The sequence below is a fragment of the Balaenoptera ricei genome, chromosome 10 (genome assembly GCF_028023285.1).
Source record: "Balaenoptera ricei isolate mBalRic1 chromosome 10, mBalRic1.hap2, whole genome shotgun sequence".
Classification (NCBI taxonomy): domain Eukaryota; kingdom Metazoa; phylum Chordata; class Mammalia; order Artiodactyla; family Balaenopteridae; genus Balaenoptera; species Balaenoptera ricei.
The window spans coordinates 103,244,225-103,260,946 of NC_082648.1; the positions used below are offsets into that span (position 1 = coordinate 103,244,225).

At 45.9% G+C, this 16,722-nt stretch overlaps 1 protein-coding gene across 6 annotated transcripts in view; it reads left to right on the forward strand.

The window, feature by feature from the left end:
* Nucleotides 1-16,564, forward strand: part of PPARA (peroxisome proliferator activated receptor alpha) — a 75,207-nt gene extending 58,643 nt beyond the window's left edge. For 5 of the 6 annotated variants that reach the window (XM_059937171.1, XM_059937169.1, XM_059937168.1 and 2 more), the window contains exons 6-9: nt 108-310; nt 5,948-6,395; nt 9,078-10,301; nt 11,659-16,564. In XM_059937171.1, the coding sequence (XP_059793154.1) occupies nt 108-310; nt 5,948-6,395; nt 9,078-9,325 (899 nt within the window). In that variant the 3' untranslated portion in view covers nt 9,326-10,301; nt 11,659-16,564. The remainder of the gene's footprint in view (nt 1-107; nt 311-5,947; nt 6,396-9,077; nt 10,302-11,658) is intronic. The other variant, XM_059937173.1, reaches the window with a different exon arrangement.
* Nucleotides 16,565-16,722: the final 158 nt, after the last annotated feature.

Genomic DNA, 16,722 nt, shown 5'->3' on the forward strand with positions numbered 1-16,722 from the left:
TTAACCCGTGGTGTGACCCTTTCGTCCAGCTGTTAGTCCTTGTTCCATGTTTTGTTGTTCATTTCTCTGTGTTTTCCGTTATTCCGTTTCTCCCCTCCGACCCCCAGCAATTCGTTTCGGACGAATGCCAAGATCTGAAAAAGCAAAATTGAAAGCAGAAATCCTTACATGTGAACACGACCTAGAAAATTCCGAAACCGCAGATCTCAAATCTCTCGCCAAGAGGATTTACGAGGCCTACTTGAAGAACTTCAACATGAACAAGGTCAAGGCCCGGGTCATCCTCGCAGGAAAGGCCAGCAACAATCCGGTAGGTGGCCTTGCTGCTGTTTATTATAGTCTGAAGCACTCCTTTGGCAACACGTCAGCTAGAGTCGAGGAGGAGGATTGAGGAAATACGTCCTAAATGTTGAGAAAGTCATATTTATCCCCAACGCAAATGAGAGACAATGCAATGGAAACATTTCCTTCAGAGACTATAAAACGTAGCCCAACAGCAACTCCTGTCCCATCTGATCCACCTCAAAGCTCCTAGCAACCAAGTTCTTATAATGACTATGTAATTAATGCACTCAAAAAGTCTGGTTAATAGTTTACCAGATTCTAAGGTTGCTTCTTAAGTGATTTTTTTATCCCTATTTTAATGCCAGAAAATGAAACTATTCACTTCCCACTCAAAGTGTGCTCTTGCATCCTTTCCCCTAAAACTGCTCTCTCCTCTCCGACCTCCCCCTTCCTACCCCCTGCCCACCTTCTTTTTCTCCAATGAGAAGGAAGTGACATCTCGGGGCTTAGAAAGGGTCCTTTGTTTACAGAAACTTTATTGTCTTTTTGGACGGTTCTGGACCTTCTCGGTAGCAACTAAGATTGCCCCTTGTGGACGCCTACACTTCGCCTCCCCTGCCTGATGCCACCCTCTCCCCACCCCACAGTTAGCTAAGCCTTTGTCTCCATTACAGACCTAATCTCAGAGCTACCTTCAAAGAGGGGCATGGCCCAAGGTTGGCGAATTAAGATGTTTTGCCTTTCTCCTATGAGAGTGGTGAAACAGGTTTGATTTGTACTAATGAGTAGCTTGAAGCCATCTTTATTGGGAATTACAAGCTGGAATTTTTAGTCACAGGAAAATAAAGCATCTCATAAGCTACTTACTTTCATGAACAAACCAAACCTCTTTTTTACTGAGTCTTTTCATTCTTCGGTGAATTCTCCAATTAAATAGGCTGAGGTACTTTAGGAGGGAGGGTTCAAGCAAACTCTTGTTAAATCGGCAAAGCCACACCTATGCTGGGCGGCCCCAGAGGCTCGCAGAAACTCCACCCTAACCCTTTCCAGATCACAAGGGTGAAAGCAAAGCAATCTTTTACCTTTGAATTTCTATCCTGGAAATGATTCATATAGCCCCAAATTAAAGCAACCCAAATTCTTGATCTCTTGGAATCCTTTTAGATCTTGCTGAGTTCTTCTACATCTCCCTTGGGTTTTCAGAATGCAAAGCAAACTTAAAAGTCATCTTTACTCAGAACCAAACACTCTTGTTTAATATTAACTTGATTTCCATGGAGTATCCTTCTCACACCCCACTGAGATCCACGCGCTCTAAGAAGGAGCCCATCACCTACAGCCATGTTGAAACCTGGACAGCTGAGGACCATCACACAGTTACTCTGGGAGAGGGATCTGTCTTTTGGTCTTAAGGAAATAAATGATAGACCAGTAGTCCAGCACTGGGCTTCACTGGATAGGAAAAACAGAATTCGCGGTACTGCTGAGAGTCGACTGCTTGCTTCTGCCCGCCTCCAAACCAGAGCATCGCGGGTACCAGTTTGAAAGGGAGTGTCCAGGGCCAGCCACTGCCTTTGACGGCACTGTTTGCTCCAAGCTGGGTTCACTTCCCACCCCATTTCCTCTGTGTGTCGAAGCACGGCCCTCCTCCTCCCTCCCCGCCCAGCCCAGTGCGCCCCAGAGCTTGGGGCGTCCAGCTTGGGGCCACAGTCTCTGCTCCATCTGTGCTGGGTCAGAGACAGAGCTGCCGGGAGGGGCGGCATCCTGGAATGGCAGCCCCCTCACACCACACCATGGGGTTTGGCCTGCTGTGCTATATTGAAATATTATACCTATAGCTTGTCAGTAGATTGAAAAACATACTGTTTTATACTGTATCTAGAAGTGTGTAGTAAAACCTACCCAAGAGCTTATTAGATCATTTCATCCAAAGCAATTCTACCAATAAGTCACAATTAAATTTCTCCAAAAAGGTGGCACTGCCAAACTTTTTCATAGAAAATGCTGTTTCAATGTGTTTTGGAGATGAATTCTTATAAATAACATCATTAACACACATAGAACAGTGTCAGGTGTGAGCGAGGGAAATATATATCAGTTAGGGGAGACTTCTGGTCCTGGCGTGGAGTGATATGGGGGGAAAGTGGGCAGCTTTCTGCCTTGTGCTGTTTAAAAGCTTTACAACGTGCTTCATTGATTTGAAATGACCACCCGTGACATCAGATATATTCATGTTCAAGCTTGAGGATAAAAAGAATATTCCAAAGTTAAATATAAGCTTCTGGATTTTTAAAATAGTCTAATCAAGAATGTTTCTCAATAAAGTCTGGCAAACTTTCAAGGGTGTTACTCTATAATATCTCTTTGGCTGTAATAGACATGATTTTTTAAATGTTAGCACTTGTTTTGAATTCAGATCATTTCTAATTTTGCCTGTTAATGAGGCCTGCCTTTTAAAATCCAGGCGATAATTTTATAAAACTGAAATGAAATATTTATTACCATTGAAGTCTCTGTTTATGAGAGAATGTTACACATAAAAATAGTTCAGGGCCAGCGTCCTGGGCGCGTGTCCAGTTTCACAACGCCCCTGCTTAGAGGGCCTTGTGCTGACGTTTAATGCTCTGCTGCTGTCTTGAAATTCGTAAGCACTTTCGAATAAGGGACCCCACATTGTCATTTTGCACTGGGCCCTGCAAATTATACAGCCAGTCTGTGCTGCTCCAAGAGATGTCCTACCAAATAACAACAACGGTATAATAATAATAATAAGCGTTCTGCAATCAAACACTGGGAACCACTGTTTATGCTAATCCCATTCTTAAAGATCCACGGTGTACACTCATGTTAAAGACTCTGGTAGGCTCTAACTTAATTTAACTCAGTGTTTCTCGAGGGTATTTTTTGACAACAGGATTCTTTTTTTTTTTTTTTTTTTAATGTAACACCTTTATTTCTGCTGAATGTACTTTTGAAAAGCCAGTGATTTGAATAAAGTCAAGGTGGCCTTATAATATTTTCTGGAATTGAGGGAGTACTGCCATCTATCCTTTAAAAACATTTTTCTGGTCCATCCTATAAACGTTAATACTTTAAATCCGAGCTCCAACTTCCTGTGAAGCAGAACTGCCCCCAAACTTTCTCAAAACAGTGGTAAATCTGGCCTGCTTTTAATTTATTTATTTATTTATTTATTTATTTATTTTTGGCTGTGTTGGGTCTTGTTGCTGCGCACGGGCTTTCTCTAGTTGTGGCGAGCAGGGGCTACTCTTCGTTGCGGTGCGCGGGCTTCTTATTGCAGTGGCTTCTCTTGTTGAGGAGCACGGGCTCTAGGCGCACAGGCTTCAGTAGTTGTGGCTCATGGGCTCTAGAGCGCAGGCTCAGCAGTTGTGGCTCACGGGCTTAGTTGTCCTGCAGCATGTGGGATCTTCCTAGACCAGGGCTTGAACCCGTGTCCCCTGCACTGGCAGGTGGATTCTTAACCACTGCGCCACCGGGAAGTCCTGGCCTGCTTTTAAAGTCTTTGGAGAGAGAGAGTTTTAGTCTTCCTTCATCAAACTTGAGATTGTTAGAAATTGGGCTTTGAGTTCTGTATTCAGAATGTTTTCAGTCATTCACAGATAATTTTAAAGATATTCCCTTTCCTCAGATGTGAAATCAGATCTTTTTTTTGTCCAACACTATCTTGCAAATTCTAATTCTGTTTTAACATTTCGTAGGCAATGCATCACATTATCCCAACACATCCACCTCTGTGCCCGGTATACCCAGCAGGTACCCGGAAGATGGCTTTGTGCTGTGATTCCTCCTGATGCTCTTGTGAGCCCAGAAATAGGACACACGTCGTGCCGTGGGCACAGAGGCACTGTCAGTGATGTGTTTTGCCCACAGGCAGAGTGATTCTTAAAATCACTGGGCTTCTTATACACTCAGTGTTTATCCAGTGAGGATTGAAAATAATGCCTCAGCCCACTTCATTATTGGTCTGTAGAACACATTATGAATCAGAGACTGCCATTTCTTCTGCTCTGCACACAGAGCTGGCATAAATTTTGGCCAGCAGCGGTATCTGTGCCCATTCTTCTAAGCCCCACCAGATACATCATCGCTTCTGAGCATGTTGGCTTCAAATAACATGGCCAACCATCTCTTCTTTCCTCTGCTAGATCTTTATAAAGTGGCAGGAACGGTGGGTTTAGATGCAAGTGGTAAGGCCACATTTAGGGAGCTGCCATGGGGATTTGGTATTTGTCTCAGAACATGGAGCAGTGGTGGGAAGATTTCAGTCTCCTGTACCGGGAAACGAGGGTCCTTCAAGGCTTTCCGGTTTATCCCCCAAGAGCAAGGGTTTAACAGTGCTTGTTTGTTTACTTCCACACAAATGCCAACTTTCTGACTTGTATTTATTTACATGCCAAATTTATTCATTCAACAGTCAGTGTTGGATAATGATGATTATCTCCAAAGTTCATAAAATGGCAAAATTAAGAATTATTGTAGGGGCTTCTCTGGTGGCGCAGTGGTTAGGAGTCTGCCTGCCAATGCAGGGGACACGGGTTTGAGCCCTGGTCTGGGAAGATCCCACATGCCGCGGAGCAGCTGAGCCTGTGAGCCACAACTACTGAGCCTGCACGTCTGGAGCCTGTGCTCCGCAACAAGAGAGGCTGCGGCAGTGAGAGGCCCGCGCACCGCGATGAAGAGTGGCCCCCACTTGCCGCAACTGGAGAAAGCCCTCGTGCAGAAACGAAGACCCAACACAGCCAAAAATAAATAAATAAATTAATTAATTAATTTTTTTAAAAAAGAATTATTGTAATTACTGGCTGTTGCAATAGTATTTGGGAATTCAGAGAATATTATAAAATATTTGAAGTGCTTTGCTAATATTCTCTTTCTCGTTAGCTTTATTGCCAAAATCAGTACTTCACTTTTTTTTCTGGCCATGCTGCACGGCATACGGGATCTTAGTTCCCCGACCAGGGATCGAACCTGTGCCCCCTACAGTGGAAGCACGGAGTCCTAACCACTGGACCAGCAGGGAATTCCCAGAACTTCACTTTCTTAGCAATGAAATCCCCACCCAGTTTTAGGTGATGATGATTATTATCTTACTGATTTATATTGTCCTCTCTTAAATGTCTTCTTGTCCCCAACTAGTTTTGAGGTTGTTTAAGGATGAGGACTTTTTGTACATGATTTGATTCTCGACAGGTGGCTGGAGTACTGCAGCTACTCATCAGTTTCTTTTTTTTTTTTTTTCTTTTGCTGCCCAGAGCTGAAGCTCTGAGGGTTTTTTTGTTTGTTTTGTTTTTTTTAATTTATTTATTTTTGGCTGTGTTGGGTCTTCGTTTCTGTGCGAGGGCTTTCTCTAGTTGCGGCAAGCGGGGGCCACTCTTCATCGCGGTGCGCGGGCCTCTCACTATCGCGGCCTCTCTTGTTGCGGAGCACAGGCTCCAGACGCGCAGGCTCAGTAGTTGTGGCGCATGGGCTTAGTTGCTCCGCGGCATGTGGGATCTTCCCAGACCAGGGCTCGAACCCGTGTCCCCTGCATTGGCAGGCAGACTCTCAACCACTGCGCCACCAGGGAAGCCCCAGTTTCTTGATAATTAAGAAGACAGCTTGTCACCAACTACCCGACTTATTCCGTTGTTTTTCTTTTCAGCCTTTTGTCATACACGACATGGAGACGTTGTGTATGGCCGAGAAGACTCTCGTGGCCAAGCTGGTGGCCAACGGCATCCAGAACAAGGAGGCAGAGGTCCGCATCTTCCACTGTTGCCAGTGTACGTCTGTGGAGACGGTCACGGAGCTCACAGAATTCGCCAAGTCCATCCCGGGGTTCGCAAACTTGGACTTGAACGACCAAGTCACTTTGCTGAAATATGGAGTTTACGAGGCCATATTTGCAATGCTGTCTTCTGTGATGAATAAAGACGGGATGCTGGTAGCATATGGAAATGGTTTTATAACTCGTGAATTCCTAAAAAGCCTAAGAAAACCATTTTGTGATATCATGGAGCCCAAGTTCGATTTTGCAATGAAGTTTAATGCACTGGAGCTGGATGACAGTGATATTTCCCTTTTTGTGGCTGCTATAATTTGCTGTGGAGGTAAGCTACTGATTTCACCTGCTGGTGCTGTGGCACTCACAGCCTCCTGCCTGGAGAATTTGGCGGTGGTGAATCCGACGTGAGTGGGGTGGAGCCAACACTGTAGGGGAGAAGGGTGTCCGAGCCCCACATTGCCACTGACCAGAATTCAGTGAGAATGATATCAATATCATATCATACTATAGCATATGTTATTTTTTTGTTTCAGAGCTTTTATTTTTTATTTTTTAAAATTTTTATTTTATATTGGAGTATATAGTTGGTTTACAACGTTGTGTTAGTTTCAGATGTATAGTAAAGTGATTCAGCTATACATATACATATATCTATTCTTTTTCAGATTCTTTTCCCATTTACATTTTTACAGAATACTGAGTAGAGTTCCCTGTGCTATACAGTAGGTCCATGTTGATTATCTATTTTATGTATAGCAGTGTGTATATGTTAATCCCAAACTTCATGTTATTATATATAAACACGTTTGTAAAGTATAAATGTTCTATCTGTAATTACATGAATATATATTTATTTAGAATATAGTGGAAGATTAGGTATCATTAATAATTATAATGTAATTATATCTATTATATCTAATATCTATTATATATCAGATATAATTGTAATAATATTATAATGCATGGTGTATAATATCATCATATACAGTCGGCCCTCCATATCTGTGGGTTCTGCATTTGCAGATTCAACCAACCACGGATTGAAAACATTCAGAAAAAAACATTTCCAGAAAATTCCAAAAACAAAACTTGAATTTACCACACACCAGCAACCATTTACATAGCATTTACATTGTGTTAGGTATTACAAGTAATCTAGAGATCATTTAAAGTGTATGGAAGAAGGTGCGTAGGTTATATGCCATTTTATATATGGGACTTGAGCATCCGTGGATTTTGGCATCTCGAGGGGTCCTGCAACCAATCCCCCACGGATACCAAGGGACGACAGTGTTATAATTATGTTATTATCATATTATATCCATATTACAGACAGTATCCTATAAAGTCATACAGATGTTAGTACAGTTGCTGTCTCTATTGGTATATTTATGCCATTTCATAATGAAAAATATCAGTAGCTAACTGTCAGTGACTGCAAAGTGTGCTTTGCCAAAGGAAATGGATCCCAGTGAAGGAGGATCTAGGCCTCTGTACGGGGGAGCTGGCTCTGCAGTCCCCAGGTTTTTGGCTCAGTGTCACGTTCCTTTAAATAGCCCTGTCCTGGGTCTAAGAAGGTCAACCCTCTACTGTAAACTCGGCTGACCCTACCCACCCTTAGGGGAGACCGAAGGGGCCACTGCCTCCTCAAGCTGCCTGAAGGGGTACTGTCCCCCGCGAGTTCCTCTCTCGCGGAATTGAGGCTGGCCACAGTTGTCCGGACTCTGGACGTGGAGCTGGGTGAGGGTGGCCCAGCTCCACGAGGTTTGTCCTTCTGACCATCCAGCTGGGCACAGGTGGAGGAAGTCCTGTGCTCTGGCAAAAAGCACAGAATGTAATCTGTCACCGTCCTTTGCACGCTCAAGATGTCGTGTTGTGGGGAGAGCAATGCACAGCTATTTATAAGTAGTATGACAGTTTTATAAAAGACATTTTAATCATAGATCAGAAAAATGTCTGGTGAGATATACATGAGATCTGTATGATGGGGTTAAAATTATGAGGGGGGTTCACTTACTATTTTTTTAAATCTCTCTCTTTAAAAACTTAGTAATTATTTTATAACCAAAAAAAAAAGAAAAAAAAGAAAAATCCACATCATGAGCAACACTTCTGAAAATCCTAGTAATGCGTGGGACTCTAAAGAGAGCACTGCCTACTGAATATGGATGGTGGGGGCTGATTTTCTGGACCAAGGGCAGGATGCACGGATCTGAGCTGTCCCAGGAAGTCTGGTGTCTGTGTCCGAGGCGCCCCGGGGAGGTCACCTGGTGTCCACATCACCCTTCCTGCACCAAGCCTCAGACCTCCCCTCTCTGGGTCACCTCAGCATCCTCCCGTATCCATCCTCCGATTCATTTCTGGCTCCACCTTCTTTTCAGCTGATTTATATTGGAAGGTACCTGTAACGGTGCTTTATACCACAAAACCGAAGTCAAACATAATCACACTACTTAAATATTATTGAAACCGAGCATCTAAGAAGACACAGGAAGAAGAATTTCATTTTCCATATTATGCAGAAGCAGTTTGTATGTATAGTTACTCCTCTACGTACAGGTTTTCCCCTGACAGGTGGTAATCAGATAAATCCTAAATGAAGCGGCCACCCTGTAAGGTAGCTAGTCATTTTAAGGTCGTAGAAATATTTAGGAATGAGTATTTGTCCTGTCTGCCCCTATCAGGCCCAGCGACTTGGGAAAAATCTAGTTCTATCTTCTAGGTAAGTTGACAGCATCTAAAGGCAGCTGAGCTTTTGGTAAAAAAAAAAGGCCATGTCCAATCAGAATGTTTGGTTTCTCGGGAATTCCCTGGCAGTCTAGTGATTAGGTCTCCGCGCTTCCACTGAACGGGACGTAGGTTTGATCCCTGGTCGGGGAACTAAGATCCCACATGCTGAGTGGCGTCGCCAAAAAAAAAAAAAAGGTTTCTCAAACTGAAAAACAGTTATTAGGTATTAGCATGCTGGTAATTGCCCTCAAACATCTCTCCTTTCTTTTGAGGATAGATCGGCCCGGCCTTCTAAATGTGGGACACATTGAAAAAATGCAGGAGGGTATCGTGCACGTGCTCAAACTTCACTTACAGAGCAACCATCCCGACGACGTCTTTCTCTTCCCAAAACTCCTGCAAAAGATGGCAGATCTGCGGCAGCTGGTCACGGAGCATGCGCAACTGGTGCAGGTGATCAAGAAGACAGAGTCTGACGCCGCCCTGCACCCGCTGCTGCAGGAAATTTACAGGGATATGTACTGATTTCTTGGAAACGCACACAAAAAAGAAACTTTTCAAGCGTTTTTAAAGGCGACAGCACTACAAGTGAGAGATGGGAGCAACGCAACTTTGCACAAGTGTCACCATTTGAACCTGGGACGAAGGAAAGTATAAGCTCTAGGTAACCGGAATCCTGTTCCATGTTTCTTTCCTTTTTTAACCACTGCTTCAAGAAATGCGAGTGATAAACAGCTATTAGTCAGGACTTGGAAAATTAAGCAGAATGGTGTTCAGTGGTCTGATTTAATGCACCCGATGTGAATCAATGCAGATTTTTGTCACATTAGGAATTTACTGGTGAATTAACCTCAAAATACGTGGTCTGTCTTCCCTTTTCACCACCTTTTGACTGTTGTGCTCCTTTATAATTTTGAAAACTAATCAGCACTTTGTAATTTTTATAATCCTGTAAACCTAGATGTCTCCAAAGGTTAGGTATTTTAAAAGTTTCCTGAATTTGAAGAAAGACAACATGCTGTTTTTGAATCGTAGGATTTAGAATGTCAAAGAATGATTCGATAAGCTATCAAAATGCAGCGATTGTTTTGTTTCAGTTCGCTGTTTTTGTGGTGTAACTAATATGTGAAAAAGCCTATTCCCAGGTTTGTGTAGATCCCGGAAAGCCACGTCTCACAGGCCCTCTGGACTCGATCCTCCGCCTGTTTAAGGCTAGTGTCTGTGGTCAACAGGAACAAGACAGACTCTGAAGCATGTCAGCTTCCCATTCCTCTCACCTCCATTTCCTATCAAATCTGAACCAACTGACTCAGGCTGTTTGGGGGCCAGGGTCACGTCTCCAGGGGCAAAGTGACAAGTTATTTGTAAATCTTGCTCTGGGCCCCCTCTGTCAAGGCAGCTCCTTGGTCTTTTTCTGTGTTGCTTTTTTAAACATGCGGCTTAATTTTTATAACTCTTGCTGGTGGTAGCTGCTCCCTGGAGTGGAGAAGACGAGGCACAGGTCTTTATAGTGTGGCCTGGGGGCAGGGGTCTCATCTGGAGAATGAACAGGGCGGGGGGGTGTGGGGTGGATATGAAATGGTGGTTTTACTCATCTCAGGATGCACAACAGGCTGGTGGTTTTTACAAAGATTTTCAGAGTTGTTTCCTTTTCCAACTACATATGTAAGGTAGTTTTGCCATTATCTGCAATATCTGTTTCAGCCTTAAAGATCAACTTTTCAACCTTGGTCCAGTTATGAAGGCAGTATGGATTATGGTTTTCGCCTAGAGCACATGGACCTGGAAATACTCTTTTTCTGTCCACCATGGTAGATTAATGGTCCCATCAGAGAACTTCCAGCAGTGCCTGCCCCGAGCCAGCCTGGGCTGACCCTGCCAGTTCGGCCCCCGGATGCCTCTTGGGCGATAGCATTTACGACCTGGTTGTACCCTTGATGCCCCTCCTCCTCTATCTTTAGGAAATCTGGTTCTATAAGGTCATTATTATTTGCCGTTAAAGAATGGCTAGGCTTGAATTTGATAAAGTTCCCAAGATCAGCATTATTGTAAATAAAACTGTGAGACTTCAACTAGAAAAAAGCAAAACTTACAATTAGGACATCCTTTTACACATTACACGTTTAGTGGTGTGTTTTATCTTTATTTTTTTTTAAGATCCAATCAAAGGATCTGCTGGAAGCAAATCAAAGCGTTTCCACTTCAGAATGACACCAGTCAGGGGTCGCCCTAAGTCAGAAAGGAGTTAAGCTTTGAGTCACAGGGTGCATCCGTGTCCCCATTCTTTCCTAAAATGCGAACTCCCTGGGCTAATGAGCCTGGAGGCCTGTGGCTTGTCCAAGGTCTCGGGGCAGGATCCCGGTGCCAGGTGTATGTGGCCTCTTGCTCTGGAGTCTTGGGACAGATCTATTCAAATGGACACGGCGTCGGAAAGTGAGCCTTGAGACTCAGGCTTTTGGAAGGGTTGTCTCTTCTGTTTAGCTTCTCATACAGCCTGTCTGAAAGAGCTCCTAGCTCACGCGTGCCACGGGAACAAGCTGACGGCGGGCCCAGGTTCTGCATCAGTGGCGTTAGTGAGCGTCTGGTCCTCTTGGGGCCCAGCTAGACCACCAGCGATGCCCCTGGCGAAGCCACAGAGGACCTCAGCTTGAAAGCCACTTGACATTGTTCACTTGTTAATAGGAAGAAATTCATTTGAAATAACAGGGTCACTAATTGCCACTCAGAGTATTTGTGGTCACCTAATCAAAGATTTCTCCAAGCACTGATAGTCAAATATAGATGAATTATTCACCAGTTCAATATATGGTAGTTTTTCGAATAGTAGCTATTTAAAGAGCACACTTCTTGCTTGCTAGGTTTCAGTAGACGTCAGTATGAGGTCCAATGGAAGCAGGTTCCAGAAGCTTCAAACCACACGTGTGGAGCTGGCAGCCCGGGATACTGGATGCAGGACATGGCAGGACCCCCTTTCACCACCTTGACCCGCTCTTCAAGCCACTGTTTAAACCTGGTTCTTCCTTTCCTCAACTTGTCATCACAGAAAGTGCCAGACTCTTCAGAGACCACAGATTACCAGGCAGCCTTTGTCTGGGAAGGGGGGACCAAGGGGCTCCTCCAGGACACCCTGCTGCCGTCCTGCCAACGCCCCTCCTCTCTGCCTCCTGGGCATTTCCAGCTGGGGGTCCCATGCCCTGCCTTCTGCCCCTGCCACCCTGTGAGAAGCCTGAGGGCTGCACATGCAGGACGCCGCCGCCCTGACGTCCAGTATTGTCAGAAACAGGGCGCCCCAGCCGTCAGAGGAGCATTTTGACTACTGCCAGAGCGCCAGAGCCCTTCCTGCTGCCCGCCTGGCCTCCGGTTTCCCTGTGACCTTTCTACAGCTCTCCAGTGAGAGGCGTTTCAAGCATCTTCCCAAAGAGGATATATGCGCAGGGGTAAACAGTGAATGTGAATTGAGGGGAAAGAATTCCAGAATTCCAGAATGTCCGTGAGAGATGTCCCTGTTAAAGGGAGTCCTTCCTTCTACTTTAAGAGCACAGCACCTTTCCACGGTACTGATGCATTTCCTACACTGGGCCACATGAAACGCTAAGAAAACAGACGACCTTGAGGACCGTGGACGTTCCAGCAAAGGGCAGCAGCCTAAGATCTGAGCAGAAGCTCTAGGCCCAAGTAAGATCCTTTGTTTGATGTATGGTGATAAGTACTATTAATTGAGCAACTACTGTTTTCCCAAACCTACAGCATGACAGCTACCTCAATAGAGCTATCAAAAGATACTGTTAAAATTAAGGTCCACGTAGCACTGGGCCTTTTGGTGCAGCTCTAGTCAGACCATCTATTGTTAGGGCTCAGAGGCTGGATGCTCACCTTTGCCGTGTGCACACTGAGAAATGGAAGGTTATGTGGATTTTTAAAGGAATTTTATTGTTTAAAGGGAGCCTTGGGAATTCCCTGGTGGTCCAGTGGTTAGGACTCCACCCTTTCACTGCCGAGGGCCCGGGTGACCTGCTCACCCAGGGCCGCCTCCTCTTGAGCTATGCCTGCTGGCCATGCATGAGGCTGTTTACGGGGAAATCCTGGCAGATGAGGGTGGAGAGATGCCTCCGTGCAAGCCTCAGTCACACCGTGGCTTCAGGAGGCCTCGCCACGCCCCGGCCCCACCTGTGCCCCTCTGTGCCTGACTCCTTTTCAAGCCACTGTGACACTGGGCACATTTGACACCTGGTGGCCAGATGCACGATGGAGGGTTTTTTGTTTCTTGTTTTTGTCTTGACCCAATGACCACACCTGTCTCTGCAATGTCTTAAAAAGTCCTGTTTAAATATAAGTCCGTTGTTTCAACCAGGGGGTCCGGCGCTCCCAGCTAAGACCAACTTGACCGCCGGCCTGGCCTTTTATGGGGGCTTCCAGGGACCGGGGGAAAACCAGCCACCTTCAAGTGCCTCTTCCACCCGTGTGGCCTTGCGAAGCGCAGATCCCACGAGGAAGACTGCCAGGTGCTCACGGCTCCCCACCTGCGCTTTCGGTGCAAGTTCCTGCTGTCGCCTCCAATCCTCAGCCCCGTCTTCAAGTGGAAACACCCGGCGTGGACGAAGGGCCGCCTGGCGGTGCAGGTTTAGCCCCGGGGGTGGCCTGCTTCCCCCACTTCCCGCCCCTGCATTTAAGACGGGCGAGGGTTTAGCGAGGCGGTCCCTGTGGGTTAGCCCGGAGCCCGGGCTGCACGTGTTCCTGGAGGGGTCACTTGTTCTTAGGTTCACAACAGTGGTGTCGATTCAGGAGATGCAAGGAAATTGTACTGTCCATAGAAGTCGCAAACTAAGACCGATGCCACCAGCAGGGGGGCTCAGCGATTATTAAAAAGTGTCCAGGGAGGATTTTCGCCACACTCACTGTTCCCACGGCGTTGGTGGTGCGGGCACTGGACGGTTGCAAAGACAGACTGTCTGTATTTATTCTTCTCGTTTTGTAAGTGGCCCAGCTGCTCTTAAGTCTTGGTCCAAGCTGACTTACGGGGCTCCCCCGGGATTATGGGTTCTTACCAACCAAGTCTTTGCATGGAGCTGTCAGCTAAGGGGACTCTTGCCTTCCTGACAGCAGTGACTTCCAGGCGGCACAGCAGGAAGGCTCCGCAGACAGCTCGGCTGGGAGGAGCGAACGAAGGGCGGGACAGTGAATGCTGACAGCGTCCCCACCCCCGCTAACGGGGCGCTTTCCTCCTTCTCAGTGCGAGGACTTTTCCGGGGGCGTGTTCTCCTCTAGGGACCTTCTGCCCAGAAAGATCTAAGGTTAGGCTCCAAAGGTTGAGGTCTAAAAGTTTTTGCTGAGATTTGTATCTACTTTTAGGTGCCATTTTAATACAATTCAGGAAAATGGTCGTCGACCCTCAGCCCGTGAAACACACGGGAGTGAGAACAAAGGCAGTAAATCTGGTCTGACTCAGAATATAGGAGGCCCATTCTACTTCTCTGGAAACTACAGGACAGACTGAAATGTGATAGTGGAAGTTTTGCAAGGAAAAGAATAAGACAACGCGTCTTCACGCTTTCATTTAAAGAATTACGTAGCGCTTTGCGTGATGCTGTGTTTGTGGAACGCGGCAGGTCCTTAAACTTATCTCAGCAGCGTGGGCTGCTGTGGGTATGGCTGCTTATTAGGGCAGAGAGTGAGAAGCTGCCGTCCAGGGCTCATTTCCAGGCACCCTTTCCCGGCTTGAGGCACCCGGACTCCTCAGATCTCGAAGGGGGCTCTCGACAGACCATCTGCTTCTCAGAATTTCAGTCTGAGACAAGAGAAGTGTAACCGTTTACTTCCACCCCCCTGAGAAAGGGGAGCCATGTACCGTGTCCCGGGGGAACACATGCGGTCACATCCTTCTGGAATCCTTCGCCACATAGAACAAGACCACACTGCGTCCACGTCAAGGTCACCTCTTGACTACAGCAACTGGTAGACACCAAGGACTTCGGGCCCCGCGGCTGTTAAATGCATTGTATGAAAAAAATCGAAGAAATATCAATTTTTTACATCACAAATAGCAAATTAAGCCCTGGGTCAGGTATTTTTCATTTAAAATGTGTTTGCTAGTTTGGGTGGAATGTGAAAAGCTTCCATGTTTTTCCCCAGAGAAGGTAATACACCAGCCTCCTCCTCTCTTGCCCTTCTCCCCCCCGCTCCCACCCTCAGCATCTAAAATTCATTAAGTGATGAACATTACAGCGTCATGCCAGCCGGAGCGCAGACAAGCTCCCCACGATGAGCCCTGGCTCCCCTGACAAGGGGTGGGGGCCCCTGAGTCTCCAGGCCCTGAACACAAGTGAGTGGCTCATCTTTTCAAGGTCAAATCATTCACTTTGGGCAAATGTCTTTTCTTTTTTAAAGGCACAGGCGGTCTGGTCCTTTTTTCAGGCCTAAAAAAAATGTACCTCACACGAGATGGATACCACTCAGTACGGTTTTCGGTAGAATTACAGTATTCGGGTTCAAGTATCACTATTTTTTCTACACTGTATGGTAAAAAAGAACTATGTTAATAGCTATATCTTAAATACTGTGATTTGAGGTTTTTTAAAAAAAGTCCTAATGTAAATATTTTACTCACAATCATGCATCTAATAGCAAACATTGGGATTCTTCTGCAATCAGTGTTAATTGACGTATACTCTCACTAGCCTGGCTCTTGGACTTGTTGGAAACACACAGGAAGCTGAAATATCACAACTGAAATACAACTGCACGCACGCACACACACACACATCAGAGATGTCCTTCTCTCCTGAGCCACGTGGAATTCTTTTCCCTGTAAACCTGTTCCCTTCCTCGTGCTTCACGTGCAAGAGGCACGAATGAGTCTTGTTTTATCATTTCTACCGGCAAGGGTGCCTCTGACCCAGGTCAGAAGTCACCGATTTCACACAGTAGGATCCCGCTGGAGACCATGAACTAGTCCTGTGTAGTAAGTAGCTGTCTGTTCTTCAGGGAATTACTACCTGTGGGTTGTTACCAAAGAACTTTGCAATTTGAAAGATGCCGATGGCAGTGATTGGCAACGGTTGGGTCTCTGCAGCCTCCAGAGCCCAACCCGGAGTATAAAGCAGAAGCCACAGAGCCCGTGAGTCTCCCATACGATGTTTTCCATACCTTGGCAGATTTCTTCCTGATGTGTATCTGTACCGCCCCCGGGACCCACAGGGCCGTCACACCCAAACCCAGGGGGAGCCTTTGCCAGACACATGGCAGAGTGGTGCAGGTTCCCAAAGCCAGGACTGAGCTTGATTCCTTGATGTGTGTTTATCGTTACTGTTCTTGGGTGCCTTATACTCTCAAAGTATTTAGGGGCTGACAGACCCTTTGTATTTTATACTAAACAGGAGCAATTCCAAAGCAGATCTTTTCTGAGCAGGCTCTGACGCCCTCTCTCCAGCGCAGACCCTCTGGGTGTGATCGGTGGGGAATCCAGGGCCGCGGGAAGCCGGGGTGTGCAGAGGAGAGCAAATGGAATCTTCCTAGTCACTTTACTGGCAGTGGTTCCAGGCAATTAGAAAATGGCTATAAAATAACTTTAATTTTTTTTTAATTTTGGGTCTTACTCATTTTCCCTTTAGGAGATTGAACTGATCGTATATATTGATTTCTATCCTGAATTTATGGGAACTTATATGTTTGGAATGTCCTACTGTAAGACTGATGAATGTAAAGAGTTAATTTCAGGGTACAGTTTTGCCTTAATCGTTTTAAAAAATAAACTATTTTTAAAAATTACTTGGCGAGTTTTCAGTGATGCTATGAGATGAACTGTTTGGTCTGAAAAAAACCAATCCCCAGCTGTAGGGTCTGCCCTTAACCCGGAACAGCCCCCCAGCCCCATAGCTGACGTGGTCTCTACCTGTAGAGTCCAGTGACAGAGCGGACCTGGGACG